Source organism: Lactuca virosa, chromosome 3 (assembly GCF_052849685.1).
Source record: "Lactuca virosa cultivar CGN04683 chromosome 3, Lactuca_virosa_CGN04683_v6, whole genome shotgun sequence".
NCBI classification, from domain to species: Eukaryota; Viridiplantae; Streptophyta; class Magnoliopsida; order Asterales; family Asteraceae; genus Lactuca; species Lactuca virosa.
In genome coordinates, this window is record NC_136428.1 from 58,582,272 (window position 1) to 58,600,339 (window position 18,068).

Below are 18,068 nucleotides of genomic sequence, written 5' to 3' on the forward strand. Positions count from 1 at the left end.
AAGGATCATTCTTGCAATTTTGTCATTTTTTTATAAAGATGATTTGGAACGTTAGTATAAAATGTGTACAGTAAATTACAGTTTTTGTCCCTGTGTCTTTACACTAATCTGCATTTTTAGTCAAATTTGTCTTTTTCTTTTTCTTATTTTAATTATTAATGAAAAAACCACCATCACACCACCACCACCACCTACTGTAGCCTACCACCACCACCACCACATCACCAAACACCACCAACCTCGCCACCATCATTGACAACCTCGTCGCCAATCACCGCCATTGTTATTTCTCTCTTTCCTTACCGGTACTTCAAGAACTCTCTAGCTCAACCATGGTTTTCCACGAGTGCAATTGCAACTTGTCTCTGGCCACTCCAACAACAATGAATGTTTAAAGCATCACACTCTTCCCCCTTCCCTCATTCTTCATTGTTACAGACAAAGAACATCATTAAGAACATTAATCTTGTCCGCTTCCATTTTATTGCATCCAAATGCACATCAATTTTGGAAACCTGTATGCAAAATGATTTTGCAGAAATATAAAAAACCACATATTAGAAAGAGATGTGGCAAATTGCAAAATCGAAAAAGCTCTTGTTTGCAAATTCTCCATGATTTACATGTCAGCAGCAAGTCTATATCTCATGACAGTTATTATCGAAGTGATGAATGATAGAGATGATGATTTTGTATGTGTAGCTATGAGTCTAGGGTTTGTAATTGCAAAAAGAGAAGGGGGAAAAGAGTTGAGTTGATTCATAAAAATAGCAGTGATATATTTAGCAGCACCATCACAAATAGCAGTAACAATTTAAGCGAAAATAGTGGCGACACGGTATTAGCAATGCAAAATTAATACTACTAGCGGTGACAGTAAAAAATCGTTGGTGCGTTTTTTTAGGAGGATTAGCGGTGTCGAAGCTTTTCATGTTGCCCCGATTACCTTGATTGTAACTAAGCACCGCCTTTGGATTGCCTAAAAGATCAATCACTTAAGATCATATAGTAAGAAAGAACAAGATCAGAGAAATTAGAAATAGTGGTGACACCTATATAATAACATCCATTTTCTTATGGCTAACGAAGTTCACTTGATGGCTTGCTTTTGGGTTAAAGATTGAAAGAAAAAAAGGACTTCCTTTTTGTTGGATTGAATGGTGTCAAGGGCAGAGTCACATGATAGTCATGGTAAGCCCATGCCCACTCTCGATCCTACCTATCCGTCGATATAAAGACAGTCAAGAACGAAATTCATATGAGAGAGTTATGATTTTTATACGGGTTTTTACAGTCGAAGCTTGTTAAAAATATAGTTTTAAAAATAATGTGAAAATTAGCCGACAAAGTCTAAATGAAAGTTGCAGATCTCGTAGATAGCTATGCGTGGATATAAAATACGTCGAAAACCGAGCTCGTATGAAGAAGATATGAATTTTCAAAGAAAATAGGAATTCTCGCGCACAGCCACGCACATGGACAACATATGCGGCGCGCGCTGACACTTCAATAGAAACCCAACACGTGTCACCACCCATACGACGCGACGTCACCCACCCTGACCAAGTAGACCTGGCAAACGTGTCGTGTCGTGTCGGGTTCGTGTCGTGTCAAGACATTAAACGGGTTGAAAGGGCTTGACCCTAACCCGACCCGTTTAATTATCGTGTCGTGTCGTGTCAACCCGTTTATTTTTGTGTCGGTTTCGTGTCGAGTTTCGGGTTAAGGTTTAGACCTTGTAAATATGTTGTGTCATGTCTGCTTGAAACATTTTAAAGGTTGGAAAGTAGGAGTTATGGATGCAAAAATGAAAAAGTGAAACATTGGAGTTAGGAGATGGAATGACAAAAAAATTATTAAATTTAGAAGGCAAAATGAAAAGAGTTGAAGTTGGGGAGCGAAGGGGATAAGTGGTGAGGATGAGTAAAATTAAATAACTTTGAAAATTTAAATATTATTTCTAACTCTTGAGTTTGGCCCACTACAAGTCTATAACATATAATATATTTATAAAAATATGAAATTTATAATAAATAATATATAATTAAACGGGTCATATTCGAGTTGAAAGTCTTGACCCTAACCCTACCCGTTTATTTATCGTGTCGTGTCGTGTCAACCCGTTTACATAAACGTGTCAAAATCTCCGACCCTAACCCTCTAATTTCGTGTCGGGTTTTCGTGTCGTGTCATGTTTTGCAAGGTCTATGACCAAGTGAGCGACACGCACCGACTAAGCGGGCGACGCACACCCCTTTTTCCTAATATAAATAGACGACGAGTTCATTCATTTTCTTCATCCCTTTTCACCCAGATTCCTCTGGAATTCTCTTGTACTCTTAGTCCCTTTACTCCATAGTTTCCGACTACTTTAACGAGACCCTGCGATGTTAGAGGGCCAGAGAAATAGAAGCTCTCGGTAAGTTAGGCTATACTTACTATACTTTAAGTGTAATTTATATTTATATTCATAGTCGTTGTTATGAATGTATAAATAGGATTTATTAGTAATTCCAGTTATAATGTAACATCCGGACTTTCAGGTATATTATTTAATTGTTTATTTTTGAGGATTATTGAGCAACTCGACGAGTTGGTGCTACAACTCGTCGAGTAGGGTCGGGTGCGGCCACGTAGATTAATGACCTACTCGACGAGTCCGAGAGTCGACTCGCCGAGTAGGCGTTGTGAAATGAAACCGTAAATCCCCAAGTTTGGGGCCTATATAAGGACACTTGTAGCCTCCATTGCGGCTCCCTATCTGCTTATCTTCACTGAGAGAAACCCTAATTGCCCCCTTGAGCTTTTGAGAAAGTGTTGAGCTAATATTGGGAACTTTAGTGTATTTTTGGAAGAGAAGAGGAGGATTTCAAGCAAGGAACGAGAAGAGATTGATAGATCTGTTGCTAATCATCCAGAAGCTTCTGTTTAAGATATAAACTTCGTATCTTTCTCATTAGTTAGGGTAGATCTCATGTCATTAGAGTTTAGGGCTTATTTTCCATCTTATTTGGGACCTTGAAGGTTTTGAGCACCTTTAGGGATGTGGACATTAGATCTGGACCTTGTGAGGTCCCTAGAGTCTAAAGTTCTATGCTTTATTCAGCCATAATAGATCCTTGAATGAGAAACCCCAAATAAAGCATGATCTTGGCATTTCAAGCCCAAAGTGCCATGCATGAATGTAAAGATCGAAACTTTATGTGATAATAGAGTCTTGGGAACCTAGATCTAGGGTTTGGAGTGGTAGATCTGCCTTAAAACCTGTAAATAAGAAATCAAATCGAAGAGACTCGCCGAGTCCATGAGTTGACTTGACGAGTCGGTTAGGGTTTGTCCCGATGAGCTGGACGCTACGATGACTCGTCGAGTTAGGGGTTAACTCGACGAGCTGGACCTTCACGAGACTTCTGAGGAACGAGTGGACTCGACGAGTCACATGAGTGCACTCGGCGAGTCAGGTCAAGCTTGGACTGTTGACTCGGGTTTGACTTCTGTTGACTTTCAGGGTTTGGTCAACATGAGTAGTGGGAACCATGGAAGGGTAAAATGGCCTTTTACCCATTCCAAGAGTTAGAGAGAAAGAGAAAACAACCTTTGGTGTAATTGAGTATGAGTAGATTATTAATTAAAGATAATTATCTTATGTATTAGGCAGAGGCTAGTTCGAGATTCCCAAGTACAGGACTTTTACTTGCTAGCTACGAGGTGAGTCTTCTCACTATACTTACCATGAGTGGTATCTATGAGTGACCGGAGGGTCTTGTGTGTTTACTTGAGTTATGCATCTTGTCTGTGTGATATATGCTATATTATATGTTACTGAGATCGGACCGGAGGGTCTAACGAGCCGTGAGACCAGAGGGTCCACACTGAGACCGGACTGGAGGGTCCAACGAGCCGTGAGACCGGAGGGTCCACACCGAGACTGGACCGGAGGGTCCAACGAGCTATAGCCATGAGAGGCTTATTATCTGTGTATGTGGTATTTTGGGGAACTGACTAAGCTTCGTGCTTATCGTGTTATGTGTTATGTGTTTCAGGTACTTCTCAGGATCACGGGAAGGCGCCGACATGATTGTACACACACATCAGAGTTTGAGTTATGATTTAAAGGATCCTGGAGTTTATATATATATATATATATATATATATATATATATATATATATATATATATATATATATATATATATATATATATATGCAGTTCTGATTATGTGATTTGGTCTTTTGACATTGTGACATTTGAGATTTTGTTACTATGATAATTATGTTTTTTTTAATTGAAAATTTTGGTTCGAAAATTTACGTTGTTACATATAATACTGATTGATGTGACATCCCTATTTTTACGCCAGAAAAGACCGATTTCGTTTATGCTTTTATAATAAAACCAGAGTAATCTTTCAAAGAAAAGTGTTGCGGAATTTGTTCCGAAAACAAAATATGATAAAAATTTATCAAAGCATCTCTTAATGAAATGTATTTTAATTACATTACAAAACTCGGGATGTCATCGTCAATACAGATCAAAAGCATAAACAAAACATCATAGGCCACAAAACAAAATTGGCCTCAAAGCAATATAGGCCTTACAACATTCTATTTTTTTTATACTGGCATATAAATCCATAATCTCTCGTCAGATCATCCAACTATGTTTCTGCCACTACCTGTAATACAAGAAACTGAGTGGGTCAGGCTGGGGAGCCTGGTGAGCATATAGGGTTTTCAACCCACAATAAATAATTTTATTATTGTTTTCATCAAATCATTAACCCGATTACCCGTTCCCGTTATCCTCACTTTACGTCCCTAAAGCATCTATTAAAAAGGACTTAGCCTAAGGATTTTTTCTTCGGGGTGACAACACTGCTTAGGGGATTCCTCAGCAATACATGTCACAAAAGGCAACCATGGGGGGATGGAGTACATCTTAAAAAACACCTACAGGTTGCGAGCCTGCTAGCATTCCACTAGACTGCCTAGAAAAGTCCGTAGTCGTCATCTATACTCCGCTAGATGACTGGATCACCTTAAACATCGTAAACATCGAAGCCTCTCATCATTTTATCACACATCATCTATTTCATCTACCCATGTTCTACGCAACATATTTGTAGATATAAAATACATACACAGTCCAGATCTGAAAAACAAAGTTTACATCATTCATCCAGCATAACTTTCAAAACATAAAATACATATATAGTCTAGATCTGACAAAAAAAGTTTAGATCTGAGATGAGAAAGTGTAGATCTGAAGGAAAAAGTTTCAGATCTGAAAGAAAGAAGTATAGATCTCTCATCCAGCAAACATCTCAGGTAAACAGATAACATATATATATATATATATATATATATATATATATATATACATAACACGTAATTTATATAAAATACTTCATATCTATGTGTAAGATGAAAGTGACTATACACTCACCTGATAAGGGGTGATTCGGACAGCACTTCGCTTCTTAAAATTATCTTCTTTGATGAAACCAAGAGGTTTGCTTGAAAACCGAGCTCTGCGCGGGCAGAGTTTCAAACCGAAAAACTCTTTTTCTCGGAGACTCCAGGCTCTCCGAGGCTTTCTTCTAGAGCTAGAAAGGGTTCCTAGTCTTCGGGGGTGGGATAGGCTAGAGAGAGAGAGAGAGAGAGAGTAGAAAGAGAAAGAGAAGGTGAAATGGTGTGGAAAACCGGCTGCCCTCGCACCCTTATTTATAGGTGCGAGGCTTCGTACTACGCTGGGCGTAGTTCCGAAGTACGCTGGGCGTACACTGAAGTCGTACAACACGTGTCCGAAATGTGTAGGTGCGACGTGGAGGCTTCTGGACCGAGGAAAAAGTCAATCCGCGGGGCGTACCTCCTTCGTACGCAGGGCGTACTTCGGTACGCAAGGCGTACCCCTCGCACCAGGTTCGAGATTTCCCACTCCGACTTCAAAAACTCATATCTTTCACATACGAGCTCCGTTTTCGACGTTATTTATATCCACGCGTAGGTGAGACCGTAATCTACAACTTTTGTTTAGACTCCGTTGGCTAATTTTGACTCTATTTTTAAAGTTACATTTTTAACAGGCCGGGACAATAAAGTCCGTTAAAAATTCATAACTTCTTCATCCGATGTCCGTTTTCGTATGTGTTTTTACCGTTGAAATACTATTAACGAGACCCTCGATTCTCGTTTAGGTTGTGTCGGCCAAAAATGGATCGATATAACATTCGAACTCCGGGCTGTGCACTGCTGATCCGAAACTTAGAAAAATCATAACTTTCTCATACGAAGTCATATTTGGGTGTTCTTTTTATGCACGCTCTCGGTTGAACGTATTCTACGACTTTCTTTTAGATCACCAAGGCCAAAAATCATTCTATCATAAATTCACTATTTCCGTCACGCAGTGGCGTGCCGGTTCTGTCGCGAAACTTCGACAGACCATAACTTTTTCGCTATAACTCGAATTTCGGCGTTCTTTATATGTACGGAATCCTTGTCACGACCACTACAACTTCCTTCATCGAAATCGGGCTTATCTAACATTTTATTTTCGACGCTTATTTTATTATATCATTACAAACAAGTATATAATCACATAAAAGCACATAATTCACATAATATTCAAGTAATTCATCTTTATCACTTTAAAATAGGTTACAATGGTTGACCTAGACTATTACATCATCGCATCAATGCTTAGCCTCGAAACACAGACGTTACAATTCTCTCCCCCTTAGGATGATTCTGTCCCGGAATCATGCATCAGCAAACAAATGCGGATAGCGACTCATCATGTCACTCTCCGTTTCTCAGGTGAGATTTGACCCATTCGAATGTTTCCATCGCACAAGCACTAAGTCGACCATCTTGCATCGCAACTTCTTCATATTACGGTCAACGATCGCTTCCGGTTCTTCGATTAGCTTCTTATTTTCATCCATCCTTAACTCAGAAATTGGAATTATGTCGGGAACTTCTCCTGTGAACTTCCTCAAATAACACACATGGAAAGTGTTATGAATACCAATTAGTTCTTCAGGCAATTCCAGCTTGTAGGCTTGGTTCCCAATCCTCTAAAGAACTTTGAACGGTCCAATGAACCTTGGACTCAACTTCCCTCTTTTCCCAAATCTTATAAGTCCCTTCCACGGTGACACTTTAAGCAAAACCGAATCTCCAACTTCGAATGTCACCGGTCGTCTCTTCTTGTCAGCATAGCTCTTTTGACGATCCTGAGTTGCTAACATCCTTTCCCTAATCACCTTCAACTTTTCAGCAGTCTGATGAACTATTTCCGGGCCCATAAACTGCTTTTCTCCAGCTTCAAGCCATCAAGACGACGTACAACACTTTTGTCCATACAAAGCTTGATAAGGTGCCATATTGATGCTCGAATGGTAACTATTGTTGTAGGAAAATTCTACCAGAGGTAAGTACTCGTCCCAGTTACCTTGGAACTCCAGGGTACACGCTCTCAACATATCTTCAAGTGTTTGAATCGTTCTTTCGCTCTGACCATCGGTCTGCGGATGGTAAGCTGTACTTAAACACAATTTCATACCCAATTCCTCTTGTAGACTTCTCCAGTGTGCACTCTTAGTGAATCGATCAATGACCACCCAAATCATGTCGTGACCGTCCTTCGTTCTGGGCAGTTTAGAGACAAAATCCATGGTGATGTCTTCCCATTTACCCATGGGTACAGGTAAAGGTTCTAAACTCCCATATGGTTTCTGATGTTGCGCCTTAACTCTTGCACATGTTACACACTCGGCCACATACTTCGCAACATCGAGCTTCATCGTCGGCCACCAGTAGTAGGGTTTCAGATCCTTATACATTTTTATGCTGCCGCGATGAATCGAATACATGGTCTTGTGAGCTTCTTCCATCAGAAGATCTCTTATTCCTCCCGTATTAGGTACCGAAGTCCTATCTTGGAATACCTTCAATCCTTGATTGTTTGTACCAAACACCAGTGCTTTGCCCAATTGCTCTTCCTTTCGGTCATTTTTCTCTGAAGCTTCTTCCTGAGCTTTCTTGATGCTTTCCACAATCGTTGAGACAACTTCAATCCTTAATGCCCTTGGCCTTTTCTTTTCAAGGCTCACTTTTCGGCTTAAAGCATCAGCTACTACATTTGCTTTACCAGGGTGATAAAGTATCTCGCAATCGTAATCCTTAAGCAACTCTAGCCAACGTCGTTGTCTCATATTCAATTCCTTTTGGTTGAAGAGATACTGAAGACTTTTATGATCAGTGAAAAGCTTGCACTTCGTGCCATAAAGATAATGCCTCCATATCTTTAGTGCAAATACTACCGCTGCCAACTCCAGATCATGAGTGGGGTAGTTCTTTTCGTGTTCTTTCAATTGTCTCGATGCATATGCTATCACCTTATCCCTTTGGGTCAGAACGCAACCTAACCCAACTCCAGATGCATCGCTATAAACTGCGAAGTCTTCAACTCCCTCGGGCAGAGAAAGAATCGGTGCTTCACACAACTTCTTCTTTAGCTTCTCGAATGCTTCCTCGTGCTTCTCGCTCCAAGTATAAGTAGCTCCTTTATGGGTCAAAGCTGTCAATGGAGCAACTATTGAAGAAAAGCCTTGGATAAAGCTTCAGTAATATCCGGCTAATCCCAGAAAGCTTCGAATCTCGGTGGGACTTTTCGGTCGTTCCCACTTCATCACAGCTCCAATATTTGCTGGATCAACCATTATTCCTTCTTGGTTGACCACATGACCCAAGAATTGGACTTCCTGAATCCAAAAATCACATTTGGAGAACTTTGCATACAACTTCTCCTTCTTCAAAACTTCTAGCACCTCTCGTAGATGCTTGCCATGCTCCTGCTCACTTTTTGAGTAAACCAGAATGTCATCTATGAACACTATCACGGATTTATCGAGGAATGATTTACAAACTCTATTAATCAAATCCATGAATGTTGTTGGAGCATTGGTTAGTCCAGAAATACAAAACATTGAAACACATCACAATTTACGTCAAGATTTGATTGAACACATATGAAAACGACAATTCAAAAACCACAATGACGATGAGGAGAATGAGGACGCGAACGATGAGAACGAGGCCGGCGGTGAGGACAACGATGACGACGAGTAGTATTTTTTTTATTTCAATGTTTTATTAATGTTTTTTTATTAGTAAAATCTACGTTGAATTTTAAAAATATTATTTTTATTTAAGTTAATGTTTTTTTATTTATAAAATATTTATGTATGTTAAATGATTGTGTTTTTTATTTAATATAATGTCAAAAAAAGATAAATTAATATAGAGTGGTAACCATTTCCAATGGCTAGTGAACATGTAATGGAGGTGATGTTGCACATAGGTAACATTACTTTTCTAGTGAACATCTTGTGACTATAACCCTTGCCTCTAACAACTTAGGACCATCTCCAACCCATTTTCACCCCCCCCCCCCAAAAAAAAATGGAGTAAAAAATAGGATAAATAGTGTTTCATCTCTAACCCTACTTCATTTTTACCCCCCAAAAAGTATATTCTATTCTTTTAACTTATATAAATTGTCAAACACACCCCTTCTATTAATTTGATTTTAACAAATATATAATCTATATTTTTTCATTACAATAATATTAAATAAATAAGATTATATTTATAACACTTAATTATAAGTTTTTGTAAAATTCGTTTTCGTGTTTTAAAATTTCAATATGTATTTAAATTTTAATATGATCTTGATAAACAAAAAAAACTTTATATTTATATTTAATTAATATAATTTAATATATAACACAATATTATAAGTATTAAATATTACATTTAAATTATAATTAGTATATAAAAAAACCAGAAATATATAAATATATAAAAAGAGTGACTAAAATCGATAACTCAAAGTTCATCTCCATTTTGAGGGATATGATGTTATACTATTCATTTCCCCCAAAATGAGGAAATAAATGGGATAGGATTGGAGAGGAATGAGGAAAGAAATGGGGAAAATAATAAAACATGGGAGTGGTTTGAGATGCTATTAGCAACCATTCCTTAAAAAATTTGTAAAAAAAACAAACAGACACTCAACAAGCAATTAATAACTCAGAAATTTTGTAACACCCCAAGTTCAGAAGCAAGAGTTCAGGGATGTAAAATGTTATTAGAAGGATGGACTCGGCGAGTTGGAGCTATGACTCGTCGAGTCGGAGCATGTGAAGAGCACGTGATAAGTGGTCTGACTCGCCGAGTCGGCGGCTGGACTCGACGAGTCGGAAGAGGAAAACCCTAATCTTAGGGTTTTCACCCTATTTAAAGGACTTAATGTCCTCCCCTCAGCCCCCTTACTACCCTTTGAGATCCAGAAACCCTAAAATCGTGAGTGAGAGTCCTTGGAAGCAATTTGGAGCTTAGATAAGTGATTTTGTGAAGAGATCTTGAAGATCAAGGAGTTTGGATCAAGGAGATTTGTGGAGATTCGGCTTATTCTTCAGTGGGAAGTCGTTTTAGAGGTAATGAATCGTTATTCTTGGCCTTCTCCTTTCTAGATCCATCTTTCATGGAGTTTTAGGGTTTGTTTGGAGATAATATGATGAGATCTTGGTGCATGAGTTAGATCTGGAGCTGAAACTCCAGATCTGAGTTCTATTTGGATCAATTATGCAGAAAGCCCTTCTAATTGCTATGCAAAAGCCATTCCCCACGGGTTAAGTTCCTTTCTAGCTTGGTTTTTGGAATTATGGGACATGAAGCACGTAAAGGTAGCAACTTTTATGTTGCTAATGCACTCTAGGACCCAAATCTATTGTTTGGAGCAAAGGAGTAGCTCTGTATCTTTCGATTATGGGAATACCCGTATCAACTCGGCGAGTCTGGGAGATGACTCGGCGAGTTGGGCTAGGGCTTCAGGCATTGAGTCGCGTAGTGACTCGGCGAGTCGCATGGGTGAACTCGGCGAGTCATATGATGATGAGCTTGGACTCGACGAGTGGAAGAACAACTCGGAGAGTCTGATGAAGATTGTCGTGGACCCGACGGGTCTGTTCTTGGACTCGGCGAGTCAGAGTGCAAAACCCCCAACCTCTTCTGGTTAGATTCAGATCAGTGAGTTGAGTGGTGACTCGGTGAGTTGGACAGGATAGGACTCGGAGATTGTTGAACTCGACGAGTCATGGGGTGACTTGGCGAGTTGAGTCGTGTTATGAGAGTTTCCTGAGTTTAGGAACTCGGCGAGTCAATGGGTTGACTCGGCGAGTAGGGTCAATCAGGAAGGTGGACTTTGACCAGTTGACCTTCAGGGGTATTATGGTAATTTTTGGATATTTATGTCATTGGATCATTGATGATTATAGGTGTTGGAGTTGGAGGCAGTGCTTCGGGTTTGTGCTTTCGTGATTCGGTTCGGCAGTTGCAAGGTGAGTTATCCTCACTATATCAACAGGGTCTACGGCACCAAGGCCGACCCTTTATCGGATGGGAATCCGGGTATTTGTTTGATATGTTATTGAATTGCTAGACCTGTATCCTGGTATGTAGGATAAAGTATGTTAGTGACCTGGTTTAGGTCGGTACCCTGCTATATAGGGTAATGTTATGTTAGTAAACGGTTAGGTCGGTATCCTGGTTAGGATGTTGTTATGCTGCATGATCTGATAGATTCGTTTGTTGGCTGAGGATTGTTATGTGATTAACTGTTTTATGTGCACATGGTTGTTCGACTGGGGTTGGTTGAGGCGGGTACTGCTTTGTGCTGTAGGCCAACATACCCAGGGCGGACCAGATAGACCGAAGGCCCAGCGAGTGGTCCGGATAGGCTGAAGGCCCCAAGAGGGAGGTCCAGACGTGTCGAGGCTCGGAGAGTGGACCAGGTGGACTGAAGGCCCGGTGTGGGCGAACCAGTCATACTGTAGACTCGGAGAGTGGACCAGGTGGACTGAAGGCCCGATGCGGGCGGACCAGTCATACTATAGACTCAGAGAGTGGACCAGGTGGATTGAAGGCCCGGTGCGGGCGGACCAATCACACTGTAGACTCGATATACATGGCTAGACTCGGAGAGTGGACCAGGTGGACTGAAGGCCCGGTGCGGGCGGACCAATCACACTGTAGACTCGATATGCATGATTGTTCTGTATTGTGATATGATATGAGTATGGTTATATGTGGTTGGTATTTTGGGGGTAACTCACTAAGCTTTCGGGCTTACAGTTTCAGTGTTTTGTTTCAGGTGCTTCAGGAGATCGTGGCAAGGCGAAAGCGTGATCGTACCGCTCCTCATACTTCATGATTTTGTGATTTGGTTCTGGGGATACTCTGATGTTTAAACTCTTTTGAAAACAAGTCGTAATAACTTAATGGCTTTTGAATGAATTAAAATGTTTTAAATTGGTGCAATTCTTTTTGAGTGTTACAAATTTGTCATTCCCAACATGCAATTATTGAAGCCTATAAGATTGAAACCTGTCTAAATACGTTATAGGAGATGATTGCAAATTTCAAACCATAGAACGGTTCATTTATCTCTTAAGATGGAAGAGAAACAGACGCATGGTTTCATAGAGCAAAGCAACCGATGAGCTTCTTAATTTCTCTCCATCTAATCTACTTCGGCTACGTTCACTTAAATCTTTATTATTCGAAGTCACATTGAGAGAGATACCTTTGAATCATTAAGAAAGAAGTTTGTTTCAGTTTCGCGAGGGCAGAGATGGAATTATCTTCAAATTACAGAGTGAATGTTAGACGAAAATGCTATATTCCTGGTGCAATGTTTGGTCCATTTTCATTCATCAACATTTATTCTGGAAAAGAGGTTGTAGATGCTGAAAATGGCATGAAAAACATGGTTGAGGTTGCGGTTATCTGTCAGATACTGCAGTTAATCTATAAAGGTATGAAACTATGTATCCCATTTTCTAAAAATTTCAGAAGGCATGATAGAGAACACAGTTTCTTATAATAACAAGTTGTGAACTTGTGCCATCTTATTACAGAACGTGCATCATCAAAGCATAAGATTAGCATTGCCGTGTTATCACCATACCGTGCTCAAGTTCAATGTCTGCAACAGAAAGTTGAAATGCACTACGAAAACAATGAGCTTCTAAAGGTAAAAGTTGGGTTTCTTCATGATTATCAGGGTGCAGAAGATGTTACGATAATATCGACAGTGGGAACTCATGATGGAGATGAATGCAACGAGCTCGAGAGCAGTCGACTGAACACTAATGAATATTTGAAATCGGAAAGGTGTGGGATCTAATGAGAGCATGCATATTTATATATTTTTCTACCTTTTTTCTGATGACTTTTGGACTATAGTGATATATTGGCTTGCTGATGCTTTTGCAGACAGTGTCTATGGATTATAGGAGACGAAAGAGAGCTCCTGAAGAGAGGGTCTTACTGGGAACCGTTAATTCTGGATGCTAAGGCTCATCAATGTTTCGTTCAGGCAGATGAACACAAGGACCTCGCAAAGGTCATAGTCGAAGTCAAGAGAGATCTTCATCAGCTTGACGAGTTACTTATTGGGGAGACTTCGCTCTTCCGAAGTACCACATGGAAGGTAATTAAATCGCGCTTTCTTGTTACTTCAAGTGCTAAGCACCAAAGTGCTAATTTATATTATAATATATCATTCACAATCAAAGGATCGATAATTCCTCAAATTAGGGTTACTTTTCAGAAAATGGTAAAAACAGGCCGTCTCTTGTTTTCACATTCAAACTGATTTTTAAACTATTCATACTTTGGATTGTGATCATATGTGGAATAATTAATATCTTTGAGGCACTTACTGAATGCAGTTTTTAATCAAATAATCTACATATATTTCGCGTTGTAGATAGAATCCGAAAACCCTTAGACATAAAAATCATCCTAGTTTTTTACATAAAAATGGAAGTTTGGCTTTCAAATATCCCGTGCTGTTTTTGCGCGCATGCATTTAGTTCATCATGCATATTCATCTTTCTTTTTTCTAGGTTCTCTTTAGCAGCAAGTTTATAACCTCATTTTCAAAAATCGACTCATGGGAGACTAAGAAACTTGTACTTCTAATGCTGCTAAAGCTTTCTACGGGTTGGCGGCCGAAACGGAGTTCGACTGCAGTGTTTGTTAGTGAAAGCCCTTATTCTGAACTTATGAGAGAATTCATAGTCAGAGAACTGCACCTTATATGCACAATAGACATTGTTAAGGACTCACATTATGTCCAAGTGTTAAAACTGTGGGATATACTGCCCTTCCAGGAGATTGAAGAGTTGGTAAAAAGATTAGAAGGAACTATTAATATGTATACTCAGGACTATATTGATCGTTGCAAGGCAAGATGTGGTGAAAGGTATATGAATAATATCATCACTGTTACCTTCATGACATTGAGCTGTTATACAATCACACACTATCTTAATATATTTTTTTTTGAAATTCAGGGTTCTTGAGTTCCCACTGAAGTGGCCTGCAACGTGTGAAATTAATCCATATGGTGCTAATAGAAACGAAAGTGTTGAAAATGTGAAGGTGCGCGAAAGTTTGATACTAATGAAGTTTTATTCGTTTTCATCTGGAGCAGTAAATAGTATGATCTCTGGGTGTGATGGTTGTGCTCTTGGGCTTCCTATTGAGCTAACTGAACAAGAAAAGGATGTTGTTTCTTTTGATAAAAGCAGTTTCATTCTTGGAAGATCTGGGACAGGAAAAACAACTGCATTAATTACAAAATTATACCGAAATGAACAGCTTCACCATTTAGCATGTGAAGGGTTTCATGAGAATTTGGACAGAAGTGAGGAGGTTATTAAGGAAGATGTGCTACGTCAACTTTTTGTCACTCTCAATCCAAGACTTTGTTATGCTGTGAAACAGCAAGTAGATGAATTCAAAAGGTTTGTTGATAGCAACCTTATAAAAATAAATACACCTTTTTCGAATATAATGTTATTCGCTTTCAACTTTCAATCTGTGTTGATGGGTTATAATTTTGTTGTGTATTCTTTCATAAGGAATTGAGAATCTTGAAAAGTAATATTTTGCATTTCTGATGATGACTTGTTAATATTTTCAGATTGACATGTGGTGGGAGTTCCTCATCACAATGCAACTCTGTGCGTATTGATGATATTGATAAAGTGATGTTGTCTGAAGATATTCCAGATCATTTTATTCATCTCCCACACAACAAATATCCACTTATTATAACATTCCACAGATTCCTACTGATGCTTGATGGAACAGTTGGTACATCATACTTTGAGAGATTTCCTTGTGTTAGGCAGCTCCTTTGTGGCAATAAAACAAGTAATTCAAGACTCAGTGTCTTGGAACAATGTATTAGGCTAAAGGATGTTACTTTTGAGAGATTTTGTTCAATGTATTGGCCTCACTTAAACAACAAGCTCACAGCAAATCTTGAATCCTCCACAGTTTACACTGAAATCATGTCGGTTATAAAGGGTGGATTAACTGCAAGCGAGGTTGCTCCCAATGGAATCATCTCTAGAGAAGATTATGTTGCACTTTGTGATTCTACAACTTCAATTTTTGATGCAAAGAAGAGAGAAATCATCTATTCCATATTTCTGCAGTATGAGAAGATAAAAATGGAAAAAGGGAATTTTGATTTGGCTGATTTAGTGAATGATCTTCATCAAAGGCTTGAATTTGAAGGATATAATGGAGATTTTATGGATTATGTATATATTGATGAAGTTCAAGATCTTACAATGAGGCAGATTATGCTTTTTAAGTACCTGTGTGGAAATGTTCATGAGGGTTATGCTTTTTCTGGAGATACAGCCCAGGCCATAGCAAAGGGTATTGGATTCAGATTTGAAGATATACGGTGGCTGTTCTTCAGAAAGTTTCTTTTGGGTTCTGAAAAGGGAAAAATATCCAAGGTTTTCCAATTAAGTGAGAATTTTCGCACTCATACTGGAGTTCTGAATCTGGCTCAAAGTGTTGTCAACCTTCTTTGCCACTTTTTTCCCTTGTTTGTTGATGCTTTGAAGCCAGAAACTAGTCGAATCGATGGAGATCTACCTATTTTGCTTGAAACTGATACAAATGATAATGCTATCAAAACCATATTTGGAAGCAATGGGGTTGGCTGTCAGCAGTTTACTGGGTTTGGTGCTGAGCAAGTTGTTTTAGTTCGTGATGAACATCTAAAAGAGAAGGTAGTCAACATTGTTGGGAAAAATGCACTTGTTCTAACAATCATGGAGTCCAAAGGCTTAGAGTTTCAGGTAAAACACTAATCTTTTAATTGCCTTAAGTTTTATGAGAATTCTCGTTTGAGCTCAAAAGTTGAACATTGTAATGCATTTAACTTATTCCATGTTTTATAGGATGTATTGTTATATGACTTTTTTACTACATCCTCTTTCTCAAATGAATGGAGAGTCGTATATCAATATATGAAGGAAAAAGAATTCAAGTTCGATATGGAAAAGCACAATGTTTTATGTAGTGAACTGAAGCAGTTGTATGTGGCGATTACTCGAACAAGGCAGCGGTTGTGGATTTGTGAAACCACAGGTTTCTCTCAACCAATCTTTGATTACTGGAAAAAGTTAAGACTTGTTGAAGTCAAACATCTGAACGCCTCCTTTGTTAAAGATCATCACTAGCCCAATAGAACAAATATTATCTAGAAGACTTTAGCTTGTTCTAGAACGCTCTAGAAGATTCTAGAACATTATGGAAGACTATGGAAGACTCCGGAATATACCGGAAGAGTCTAGAATACTCTAGAACGACATGGAAGACCCTGGAAGGTTATGGATCATTCTAGAAGACACTGGAGCAACCTAGACCTCTCCAGAACATGGTAGAATATTCTAGAAACATATGGAAGCATATAGAGTATGTTAGATAGTTCTAGAGTTATCTAGTAGGTAGTAAGTGTATACTAGTATCTAGAACCTTCCTAAGAGGCCTATAAATAGGTGTGGAGCTCATTTGCTCCAAACCATCCAAGAAAGCCTCAAAGAGAGCAAAGTGTGTAGTAGTCTCACAAAGTGTAAGGTCTTCTTAAGTGTCTTAATAAAAGTCTTTTTGTTTCCCATACAAAGAGTCGTGTTCAACAATCTGGTATCAGAGCAAGGTTTCTTGATAGTGAGAACGAGTGATTCTCGTTGTATCGTGAGTAGTTTGTGACTCTGCAAGTTTAGTGTCGAAACTAGCTTGTTTGGTATTACCGAGGTACTGCCAACACGATGGGTGATCTCCAAGTCGTCGGAGGAATCAAGAAACTCAACAACAACAACTACAAAACATGGGAAACATGTATGAAGTCCTACTTACAAGGACAAGATCTATGGGAGGTCGTTGGCGGAAGCGAAACCACGCCTCCGGAGGAAGATGTTAATGGCGCTCTACGCAAATGGAAAATCAAAGCAGGCAAAGCAATGTTTGCCTTGAAGACCACAATCGAAGAAGAGATGTTGGAGCATATTCGGGACGAGAACACACCGAAAGAAGCTTGGGACACGTTTGTGACGCTTTTCTCAAAGAAGAATGATACAAGACTACAACTTTTGGAGAACGAGCTATTATCAATCTCACAACGTGACATGACGATTGCTCAATATTTCCACAAGGTCAAGTCGATATGTCGGGAGATTACTGAACTAGATCCGCAATCCGTCATTACAGAAGCTCGAATGAAGAGGATCATCATCCATGGACTGAGGCCGGAATATAAAAGCTTCGTTACTGTTGTACAAGGATGGCCCGTTCAACCATCACTTGTAGAGTTTGAGAATTTGTTGGCCAGCCAAGAAGCTATGGCTAAGCAAATGGGAGGCATCACGCTGAAGAGTGAAGAAGAAGCACTCTACACAAGTAAAAGTCGGAGAAATTTCAAGCCACCTTCTAAAGAAGGATACAAAAATGCTGACAAATGGAAGAGTCAGCCAGGAACCTCACAACCATGGAGATCTCAAAAGACCGACAATAAGAGTTCTCGGGGGAGGAGGTTCGAAGGCAACTGCAACAATTGTGGAAAGTGGGGCCACATGTCCAAAGATTGTTGGTCAAAGAAAAAGTCTGTGGAAAGCAATGTCGTAA

General features: G+C 39.3%; 1 protein-coding gene across 1 annotated transcript; it reads left to right on the forward strand.

Annotated features, from left to right (window-relative positions):
- Positions 1-12,702: 12,702 nt before the first annotated feature.
- On the forward strand, positions 12,703-16,627 carry LOC145163557 (uncharacterized). Its single transcript, XM_079082387.1, has 7 exons — positions 12,703-12,886; positions 12,989-13,244; positions 13,347-13,563; positions 13,982-14,340; positions 14,432-14,884; positions 15,064-16,243; positions 16,346-16,627. Exons 1-7 carry the CDS (start codon positions 12,703-12,705, stop codon positions 16,625-16,627), a joined length of 2,931 nt encoding a protein of 976 aa, XP_078938513.1.
- The last annotated feature ends 1,441 nt before the right edge of the window (positions 16,628-18,068 follow it).